Genomic DNA, 10671 nt, shown 5'->3' with positions numbered 1-10671 from the left:
GCACCCTCCTTCTTATCCTCCTCCATCTCCTCATCCTCCTGCGCAGCCTTCAAATCACCCTGCGCCTCTTCAAGCTGCATACGCGCAAGCTTCGATATGCGATCCATTTCCTCCTCATTGATCTCATATTTCGTAGGGAACTGAGCAGCGACTCCGCGCCGCACCCAAGCGGAAGTGGTAATCATAGACATCGTGAGAGCAATCAATCGTAAATCAGATAGTCAAAAAGAGAAAGAAAGAAAAGAGATAGATCGAAGATCCTGCCGCAGGCGATTGATCAACCTACACAGCGAACTCGAACCAATATAGACACAAAAGAGGAAATCACAAATTCCTCGAAGGTCCAAACAAAAGAATGCCAACAGAAACACCGTTGACAAGCAATTAGTTGAACTAATCAAAGAGGTTAAGAAAAAAGAATAATTTTTTCTTCTTTTCCCCCGCCCGGCAGAATAATACCCGATAAGTCTTCACCGCCCGGCTTTTACGGAAGAAATCCTTCCATTCCATATGCGGATCATCAGTGCAGTTGAACTTGGTGTATATACAACGTCAATTTGGCATCTTCATTCAATCCCACCTAGCATAATATACTATTAAAAGACAGTCACGATGCATTCCCATCTTCACACCCCCTACAACGCAAGTACGTCACTCCCCCCAATCTCTCCACCGACATCACATCTCATCATACCATACCAAGCACTCAACTAACTTTCTCCCTCAACAGACTGCGAGGAAATCATGACCGCCCTCGACGAATGCCATGCACGAGGCTTCATTCACAAAGCTCTGGGCGGATGCAACGATGTCAAGCGCGACGTGAACAAATGTCTAGCGGCGGAGCGGTATGCGCGCGCTAAGCGCAACCGGGATGAGGCGAAGGAGAAGCGCAAAAAGATTGAGCGTATTTGGGCTGAAGAGAAGGCGCTTGCGGAGACGGGATCAATTTCTTCGTTGGCTTCTTCTGCTTCGACTTCTTCGGGTTCAAGTGCGGCGGAGAAATAAATGGGTGTATGTATTTGTGGTTGTGCTTGGTGGCGGTGGGGGGTGTATGATATGATTGATGTATGTGTCTGATGGGCTGGGTGCATGTGGGTTACTTACATTGATTGGCGTTCGGGATTATTATACTATATCATATCTCTCTCTTCTTATGCTGCTTCTTTGACGGTGTATGTTTATGCTTGTTTGGGCTGTGTTGTGTTGTGTTGGGATGGGTATGTTAGATGTTGGAATCGTCTATCAATATCGATGATAACTACCTATACACAATACATATGGACACTTTTTTATCTCGTCCGCCGAACGCCGTACCATGGAAGTCAAATCAAAAGAAAAGTAGCCCCTAGCAAAACAATCAATCATCCATGGCATCGGCCGGCGCGGCAGCCTCCTGCGCACCACCCTCATCACCATCCGTCTTCCCAGCACCGCGATTATGATGACGACGTCTGCGCTTCGCCTTCGGCGCAGCATCTCCATCCTCTCCATCCCGCTCCTCCGCAGCAGGTCTCTCCTCAGCCTCTCTCTTCGGCTTCTCCGCCTTCCCGGAAGTATCTTCCGGCGCCCTCTTCTTCGGCTTCTTTACACTCAGCGGATTCGGTCCCTTGGGCTTCTTCAAATCCCTCTTCTTCTTCGTCTTCTCCCCGTCCCCAGCCGTCGTCGGCTTTCTCGCTTCATCATTCAACCCAACCCTAAACTTGCCCTTCTCCACACCCTCTCTGATCGCATCCGAAGGATCACTCATCGGCTCCAACACCATCACCGACCTCTTCACATAGACAATCGGCACACCTGGAATCGACCGAGCCTGGCGCCGTAGCAACCTCGACTTCCGTAACGCCGCCTCAGCCTTGTCCTCTGCGTCGCGCTTCCGTTTCCGACCGGCGGCTGTGTTATCCGTCGCGGACTTGTCCTTGGCGTTGTGCGGGTCCGCCGTCGCGAGGATGTAATGTTCCTTGTTCTTTTTGCTCTCCGCGGAGGGCGAGAGGAGAGAGAGGAGGCACTCGACTTCGTCGATGGGGGTCGAGTCAGCGTTGTGGGAGCAGTGGCGGAGAGGAAGGGTGGTGGGTGGGGGGAGGTGGTCGGGTCGGTAGGGGTTGTTGGTCCTGGGGTTGATGGGTTGGGAGGCCATGATTGCGGCGAGGGAGCATTTTGTGAGGACTGATCCAATTTGTTAGTATACTGTACTGATTGCAGTCGAAAGTTGATATCCGGGGCAACATACGAGGCTTGGGTTTGCCTTGAAGAGTGCGCTCCAGAGCGGGGATCAAGTCCATTTTGAAGGAGTGGACGGCGCGGAGGAAATTAGAGTCAACTGTCACATATATTAGTTAGTATACCCTTATCCTGGACATGATAGTATGAGTGATTGGTTGAATGGATGTCTGCATACCCAGAACCTGATACGGCTCACGGAACCCAAACGTAAGCTCATACTGGTGCATGAGCTTGCGGTACTTCTTGGATCGCTTGGCCCTCATCTTGACTGTCGGGTCGTCTGAGGTGCGTTAGAATATAGTATGTATAACCTGTGAGGGGGATTGGGTTTGGTGCAATTGGACTTTTTTTTCTTTGCGTCGGCGGTCACTTTTTTTGCCGGGCGGAGGAGAAAGCTCGGGATGTGGTCTGTGCGTGGGCTTGTTAAGCAGCCGTTGATGGAGTCAAATATGGGGCCACCATTCCATCAAAGCGCCTTTATAGCTCAGTGGTAGAGCGCATCACTAGTAATGATGAGGTCCACGGTTCGATCCCGTGTGGAGGCAATTTCTTTTTCTCTTTTGTTTTTGTCTTTGTTTTGTGATGGTGAGAGATTGTGTAGTTACATATGCAGTATGTGTATGTATGTCTGTATGGGGCTTGGAGTAGAAAATTTGGAATTAGGGCATGTGGGAGATGCGTGTTTACTTTTTGTCTCACAAGGAAAGTTGATAAATTGACAGAATATGTCGAGGGTATTAATGCAATGTTAATAAGCAGTAGTCTATCTCGCTGTGCCAGTCGAATATATATAGCCCGAAACGTAAAATGTCCCACGAACGCCATTACCACCTCTCGAACCGGCCTCCAAATGGCTCCGGATCCCAACATGCAACATATACACCACCCATGCCATGCACATATAGTGCGTATGCGATATGATTGAGCGACTGTCCGACGGCCGAGCCGAAGTTGATTCGGACATCTACCATCTTACAGAACGCCCTCTCCCACAGAAATCAAGACGGAGGTTTGTGCGGGAAGTCAAAGTATGAAAGGCTATGCAAGTCAACTCCGTGCTGGCATGAGCTGTGTAAGAACTACTTCAGTCCTAACCAACCGCCTGCGTGCAAGGTTTACCAGCGGAAAGGCCTACTGCCTCCTCCTGCAAGAACCGATTACCACACTGATGTCATCCATTTTCCCTGCCCCAAGATTAGTCTACTGCGCTGAACCGGTATGCGAAGACACTCACCACCCTGCACGGCCAGTCCTTCATCCACCGCCTTCTCCATGTACGGACTCTCGGCAAAGGGATCCTGAGCAATCTCCAGAGCAGATTTGAGCAGCTCCCTGGCTAGAAACACCATCTGCTCGTCCGCCATTACAGCCGGGGGCGCCCACTCCGAGTCCTTATCTTCATGACGTCCTTGCTGCCACTTCTCCAGACTATCTAGGATAATAGTCAGGATCTCATGCTCCCAGAGATTATCCAGGATGCCGTCTGACACGGCCACCACGAGGTCATCCTCCTGCATATCAACCAATGAAAGGACTGCATCCTTCCGAGGAGTATCGACGCTGTTTGTGCCCAGCTGCATAGGACAGTCAAACCAATGCCATTGTTCCTTGGTTCGAAAGAGGATTCTCTTCTCGCTAGGTCGGATGACAAAGACCTTGCAGTCACCTATATTGGTCACGTAGAGCAGGGGCCGTATGTTCCCCGTAGCATCGCGCTTCCAATGCAGTAACGCTGTGACCGATGTGGTAGTTCCCAGCCATTCACCTGGGGAAGTCGTTGCCCGGATGGTTTCCTCGTATGCTCGTTGAAGATAGCCGATGGGATCTAATTCGGACTGTCCATTGGGGTCTCGTTCGACTTCCAAAGCCCAGAAATGGAGGAGCAGTCTAGACCATAGCCTATGTAAACAAGGAAGGGTATGTCAGCACGCGGGAAGGGATGAGACGGATCCAGTAGGGTCAGTAGTAGGGGGGTGTCCGCGGAGACTGCTACTGAGGGACCAAACAACGTACGCAGCATGACCTCTCGGCTTGGTTGCCCACGCCCCGACCCCATCGTTCACGGCGAGGTAATTCTCCGCCACTAAAACAGCATCGTCGCCGTTGTTCAGGCCGCGGACCAGATCCCCCCGGACGGATAATCTCTTATCCTGACTCAGGTAGTGGGTGGTCAGCGGGTCGGAAAAGGAGGAAGAGGGCGGAGACAGGAACGGTGGGGGGAAGGGACGCGAGGGCCGTTTGGCGCAGAGAGCATAGCCTGTCTGGAAGCAGAAAGGCGAACGGGAGATGGGGAACTGTGGATTAGGATCCGGGATGGGAGTGGTGATGCCGTAGGAAGGCCAGACGGCGCGATATCGTCGCACCCAAATGCTGGGGGCCCCGGAATGAGCGCTCCACAGTGGGCTGCGTCTAATTACCGGCGAAGCGAGAGGAGAAGAGGAGGAGAAGATGAATGATAAACAACCTGTCGAACTAGCAACAGTCTTGGGCACCATGCCCGCTAAAAGTTTCCCAGAGATTGCTGTGCCGGGCGGAAATCCCACACAGGCGCAGATACAGACTCTTTCGGGGAGCTGAATTTCGGCCAGAGCCAAATGAAAATCTTGCCAGACTTGCGAACCACGGCCAACTTCTGACCAACTTGCCCCATCCCCGGTCACCTGCGCCCCACCTGACCTTGTTCACGGTTGAGTTACAAAAAGTTGTTGAGAAAGGAGAGCTTGAGCTTGAGCTTGAGCTTAAGTTTTTTGGAATATGAAGTATGAGCGATCTTCGAAGATCGATCTCTCTCCATCATACATTCCATTCAGGCACTCAATTCCCCATACAACTTGACATTACATCCATCACATCCCCCCCCCACATCAAAATGCAGCCATACTACTACTACCATGTAACACGAGCTAGCATTGGCTTGCAGATGGCCCATATTATCACTTAGTAGGGTTGTATGTCTGTCTTATTTTATGTTATTTTTTATTCTAGTTTGGGTTTTCTCCTAAAATCGAATATTGTCCATTCCCACTCCTACGTAAACCATGTAAGATGTATCTACCTCGTCGATAAACCATCCACTGATCTGACATGCTCCATTTCCCTCTCGGAAACATTCGCATTCCCCAACACTTTCCGTTGTACAACCCCGAGATCTTCGGAAATATGATGATCGTCAGACATGTCTACTCAAAGGGGAAATGACCAAGGAAAATTAACGTAATCTCAGCAAAGGAGAAAAAGCAAAACACACTCCTCACTCCATGAACGCCTCAACGCACTCATCATGCCACCAAACGCCGGTAAAAACCCAGATCATCTACTCAATTGCAGTTTTTGTGGTTAAATTATGGCGGCAAATAGTTCCTTCTGGATCTCTTCGCCGAAAATCCCAATGGCTCTGTTCAGTGTCAATCCGATCACGAAGACGTCAATATCTTCCCGGATGGAAGCAAGCTCCTGAAACACAGCCTTCGAAAGAACGGTGCATCGGTCGCGAAGCCCAAGAGCCCCACGGTTTGCGTTCACCTGAGTCAGTAACAGGATCATATTCCACTCCGCGCAGGGGCAGAGTCGGTCCGGCTCCTGTGTACAATCCTGGCCGCAACTGCAGGACGATTGGCATACACACTTTCTCCTTTTGGCGTATTCTATCAGCTGCTGAATGGTGCCCTCGTTTCGAAGATCCCCCACAGTCTTGCCTTCAAGCATGGCTAGCGCAGCCTGCCGGTGGTCCGATGTACGTGCATTTTCCATGAATGTTGGGTCGGCATTGTGCCGCTGAATGAAGGGGAGGGGCTGTTGTGGGATCATAAACTGATAAGTCTGTCTTGGGGTGAAAGACATGTATTTCTCAGAATGAACGATCAGGACCCTTGGCGGTGGCATATGATAGATCAGGCCACTCCCAGCCCACCTCTGGCGAAATGGAGAATCCGGGTTGTCGATAATCCCAAGAGCGAATCGACGATATCCAATAAGGTCGTCCATCACAAACGGCATACTGTTGAGCTTTGTTACAGCGCGGTGGATGAACGTAGCCTGATAGTTCTGGACAAAGTCTTTCTTAAAGAATCTGCAGACTGTCGAGCTGTCGAGAACTTGCTTGCAAGCCAGGAATATGTTGTACAAGTGGCGTGGCTCAGGGAGCATGAAGTTGTTATGCGAAGAAACGCGGGAAACTTCAATCTTGAAGCAAGAGCATAAGTCGACAACGACAAGCTCCATCACAAGCCTTGCATAAAGAGCATGGTACAACTTCTCGACACATTCAACCAAGGGAGCAATCTTTGTGGACGCGATGGCATCTTCTACGTCCCTGATGCAAACCATTAGGCCGCCGTTAAATCCATCCAACTAGAAACACACATGCCCAATGGTTAGCAGCTATCTTGCTGTGTCGGACTTTGGGCTCATCGTCTCCTTACTTCAATTCCATAGTGGATGAAAGACATGAAGACCACTTTAGCGACGGTGTACACCCTCACGTATACAGCCAACACACTATTTTTCCAGGACGAAACGTCATGACCCTGCGCATCATCCAGATTCTTGACATAACCCGAGGCAGAATTCCACTCGACAGCGCCGACGGCGTAAGGAGAGAAGGGAAACTCGGCAGGGGCCGTTCGCTGTCAAACCAGTGTTAGCTTCCAGCTAAACTGGGGGACAGAATCACAACAAGATGCCAAAGCCAACATACAGCTGACGTGTAAGACATCCCGGTACTGTCCGAAGACCGCATTCCCCTGCTCTCAACCGTATCTCTGTATTCTTCGTCACTCTGTTGGAGAACTTCCAACGAGTACTTGTAGAAGCCGTCGGTGTGTTCGCTGAAGGAAGAAGAGGAAACAGAGTCAAAGGAGCGGTGTTGTGGGTAGTCATGCTCGCTGCTCTTGGGCTCTCGTCTAGTAAAGAGCTTCCGCCGAGCAATGGCCCATAGCTGGGAGGCGGATCTGTGACTCGGTATCATTTTGCTCGCTCTGCAAGATGGTTCCATGAATGTCACAGTGCGGCGGGTATCGGAGTCCGTATGAGTGGTGGAGCCGCCGATGAGAGACGAGATGAGAAGGTTAACAGTGAGTTTCAATCGTTTGCAAGAGCAGACCCATGCCTGCTTGACTGATAGGGGAGATAGTGAATGATCATGCTGGGTGTTAACACTACACAGGGTGGGGGGAGTTTCTTGTGGTTTGGCCAGGGTGATGCAGGGAGGGAAACGAGAAGGCGCTCACGGGGTCAACAGCCAGAGAAGTACCTGCTCTTCAGCCATTTTATCCTCACTGCTATCTATGATTTAGGCAGGCGAGCAGTTGGCACTACCTGGGAGGAAAGTGGACACGTTAATCAGGGAATTGGTAAAGGTCTAGCCAGGCCTCTCTACGGTCTCAACTTTGTGAGCTGTGGTCACCCAGTCGGCAAATATCTGGGGTCTGCTGTGCCACTCACAAGTACTTCAGTAAGACAACTTGTAGTGTACTTGTGAATCACCATACAGACAGAACCATATGATACACGTCTACTAGCATTGCCTTATCATACATATCATGTGCTGTCATGTATTTGATTTACATTATTTTGTAGCATCAGCACAGACATGCAGGTGTTTGCACATAATGGTCTATCTTCAAAAACACAGTAAACGAGAATCCCTCTCCAGTCACCTGCAAGAAGCAACACCAAGATGCCTCCAACCCTCCAAGAAAAAAAAGAAAAATAAGCCAACCGGTGTGGACTACAACAATCCAGGATCAACTTCGATGGGGGCTTTGTCCCCATGACCCGAATAAGGCAAGATGACTTCTGGTATCTTCCAAAGCACACTATTAGCTCTGTCAATGTATTCGGGCGGGATATTCGCGCTCTCGCTGAAAGATAGAGACTGTCAAGATAACTCTGTCAGCTGGTTGAATGCAGGTATCACGGGACAAGATTCCACTTACACGCAAGCTAGTCAGACCTCTAACCCATCCAAGACCAAAGTCGCAGATTTCGTCGGGCAGGTGCTCATAGTTTTCGATGGGATGGGCAAGTATCTGGTGGCAATTTTCCAACCACAGCACTTTCAGATTCCGACCAGGAGCTAGACTGTCCTCATCGCTCCCTAGCTCTTCTGGCTCGTAGTACACTCCACCTAGCCAGTTTAGAAACTCGGGCTGCACACCGCGACATGTTCTCAGTTTGAGAACAGTCAGCTTGGGGTTTTTCTTCACAAGCATGGTCAACTGCCACGGAGTGATGCCCGCCCGCTCCAGGATCAAAGTCTGTAGCCCGCAAAGGCCAAATTGTGGGTACCGTCCTATACCGAGGAACATGTTCCATGCCGTACTTCCTGGGGCAGGATTCATCCAAGTGCTGGGTCTGATGGGGCCATCCCGAATATGTGGATGCTCGAAGCGCAATGCTAGATGATGCAATATATTCTGGCATTTAGAAGCTAGAGCCATGGCACCCTCGCTGTCAAGATCATACGCCATGAACTCCAGTTTCCTAAGGCCTCGACCATACCGATTCACCACTTGGGCAAAGACCCTGTTCTGCTCCCGAGTCATCTGCTCCAATGTCCGGGATTTTTCGAGTAGTGCTGGGCACCGTCTTTTCAAGCTTTTGATTTTTAGCAGAGGCTTGCTGTCCAGGTCGCTTGCAAGCCGGCTCATAGCAGGTTGGATGATGGATATTGTGTAGTCGTTCGCTTGTTTATTGTGACTGGAAATCTGTGCCATTTGATCCGGGGTGGTCCAGCCAGCCTGGAGTAAGGAAATCACAGAGTGGATGCGCTTCTCAAAAACTCCTAATCGTAGACACTCAAGACAGAGGGTATGGGACTCATAGTTGGTGCGAGATGTTTCGCCGAAGGCAAGCAAGGACTCGAAGGGAAGGTAGGAGAGTATGTGAAGGATGAGTTCCAGAGGTAATAAGCTAATCTTGTCGGACATTTTGTAAGACTTGGCTGAGTGTTTCGGTACGTCCATAAGATCTTCTGGCTGCCAGTAAAGTGTTGTCGCCTGTACTTTTGGCGCTGCGTAGTCGCCCACTCCGTTTGTCCGCAGATCAAGGTCCCCTCGACGACATGGCCGGCCCAGAGGGTGATGAAGCGGGAGTAAGCTACGACAAACCAATAAAGGTATAAGGATTGGGAGAGCCAGTCAAAAAGATAAAAGAAGCTAACACCCTTGGTGTTAGCGTTGAATTTAGGATCGTTATATTGGCTTGGGTGGTCTAGAGAGCTGTTTGTTGGCAGCGGAGGGAAGAGAAACTGCAGGAGGAGCGCAACGATTGATAGCGCTGATCGTAGAGCAAGACCGTGGCCGATATTGCTGCGGATCACGTCTAATTTTTCGCGCTGGAGCAGAGACGTTGCGATATATAGCATGCAGGGTTGCGACGCTCTGAAGGGCTAATCTGCGCCCTGACAGGGATACCTTGCAGGCGGGGTCCCCCCGACTGTTTTAGTAGTTCTCACCGTCGAGACTGACTACTCTAGCCGAAGAGATGGTCACATTCTCAGCTGGGACGAAGTAGCGAGTAAGGATGCTCTAATTAAAACCTCAGTAATAATTCGCAGCCAGGTAGAAGAAAGGGGAAACGTAAGCGAAAACCAAATAGCCACGAACAGGTGTCGCCATTGGGTTGCGGTCAGAAAAATAGAAAAGGGTTTACTCGGGCTCCCACTATTGCTGTCACCTTTTTAGTCGGGTGGGAACAGGTTCGATATAGACGGCGCTTTTACTAGAAAATCCACTTGACCAACTAGACAGCTGACCTGGCATGATCAAGGCGAATGGTCGCCCTCGTCTACAGCGCACTATCGGCTAGGCAGTGCTGAGCGTACAAAAACCCTGCATGACCTGGTTGGGATAGGACGTGGCTCACGTCCAACATGTTTGCATCTCACCGTCGAGCTCAAACATTTGGTCGCGCATGCTTTCTGTCGCGACCCGTCGCGGTATTTCTCATTTGTTAGTGCAGGTCAGGCTAAACTACACCCGCTGTACAGCTTCAACGGAGCGGGTGTCCAGTATAATAGGCGATTCTCCCCACTGCTCGTGCCTAGACTGAGCTAGAGGAGCTGATATCTGGAAAATTGTACGGATTGGGGTCAGCGTTGCCCGTTCTTGGTCATTGCGCATTTAATGGGGACGCCAATGCAGCGTGAATCCCTTGGTGTCGGATTCCAAAAGAAATTATGCGGTAATCTCACTAAGGTCGCAGGAGGCGGTTATCGGCATGTACCCCGTATGATAGATAGACCCAATATGGAGGACAGCACGCTGAGACGGCCATACCCCTCCAAACTCCCAGCCAGCCAGCAAATAGGCAGAGACATCGCCGTGTCGAATGAGAACCTGCGGAGACACCGGAAATGATCATCGTAGAATAGACCCGAGCTGAGATCACATCACCACTACAGCCCCCCCGTTTCTCCGATCGAGGCTGGCTAGATAGATAGTGACG

The 10671-nt window shown here is 50.5% G+C and overlaps 6 protein-coding genes and 1 non-coding gene across 7 annotated transcripts; 3 read left to right on the top strand and 4 right to left on the bottom strand.

Moving 5' to 3' along the window:
* Positions 1-4: 4 nt before the first annotated feature.
* Positions 5-191, bottom strand: An01g05580 (uncharacterized protein; the record flags this gene model as incomplete). Its single annotated transcript, XM_001388944.3, has 1 exon — positions 5-191. A coding segment is annotated over one exon (187 nt), but the record flags the coding sequence as incomplete, so codon positions are not given.
* Positions 192-612: 421 nt separating this feature from the next.
* Positions 613-1008, top strand: An01g05570 (uncharacterized protein; the record flags this gene model as incomplete). Its single annotated transcript, XM_001388943.1, has 2 exons — positions 613-646; positions 731-1008. 2 exons carry the CDS (start codon positions 613-615, stop codon positions 1006-1008), a joined length of 312 nt encoding a protein of 103 aa, XP_001388980.1.
* Positions 1009-1360: 352 nt separating this feature from the next.
* An01g05560 (uncharacterized protein) lies at positions 1361-2486 on the bottom strand (the record flags this gene model as incomplete). The annotated part of the gene is made up of 4 exons (XM_059748195.1): positions 1361-1829; positions 1914-2166; positions 2231-2320; positions 2399-2486. 4 exons carry the CDS (start codon positions 2484-2486, stop codon positions 1361-1363), a joined length of 900 nt encoding a protein of 299 aa, XP_059603164.1.
* A 210-nt stretch (positions 2487-2696) lies between these two features.
* Positions 2697-2768, top strand: tRNA-Thr (AGT). The gene has a single exon. It is a non-coding gene; the product is annotated as a tRNA-Thr (tRNA).
* A 586-nt stretch (positions 2769-3354) lies between these two features.
* On the bottom strand, positions 3355-7189 carry An01g05540 (uncharacterized protein; the record flags this gene model as incomplete). The annotated part of the gene is made up of 7 exons (XM_003188505.2): positions 3355-3407; positions 3458-4122; positions 4237-4899; positions 5052-5177; positions 5849-6573; positions 6645-6848; positions 6920-7189. 7 exons carry the CDS (start codon positions 7187-7189, stop codon positions 3355-3357), a joined length of 2706 nt encoding a protein of 901 aa, XP_003188553.2.
* Positions 7190-7951: 762 nt separating this feature from the next.
* Positions 7952-9152, bottom strand: An01g05530 (hypothetical protein; the record flags this gene model as incomplete). Its single annotated transcript, XM_001388940.3, has 2 exons — positions 7952-8098; positions 8160-9152. The coding sequence occupies 2 exons, from the start codon at positions 9150-9152 to the stop codon at positions 7952-7954; spliced, it is 1140 nt and encodes a 379-aa protein (XP_001388977.3).
* A 134-nt stretch (positions 9153-9286) lies between these two features.
* An01g05520 (hypothetical protein) lies at positions 9287-10583 on the top strand (the record flags this gene model as incomplete). Its single annotated transcript, XM_059748177.1, has 5 exons — positions 9287-9340; positions 9412-9544; positions 9646-9741; positions 10018-10229; positions 10320-10583. 5 exons carry the CDS (start codon positions 9287-9289, stop codon positions 10581-10583), a joined length of 759 nt encoding a protein of 252 aa, XP_059603163.1.
* Between the last annotated feature and the right edge of the window lie 88 nt (positions 10584-10671).

The sequence above is a fragment of the Aspergillus niger genome, assembly GCF_000002855.4.
Source record: "Aspergillus niger supercontig An01".
NCBI classification, from domain to species: domain Eukaryota; kingdom Fungi; phylum Ascomycota; class Eurotiomycetes; order Eurotiales; family Aspergillaceae; genus Aspergillus; species Aspergillus niger.
This window is presented reverse-complemented; position numbering and strand designations above follow the sequence as displayed.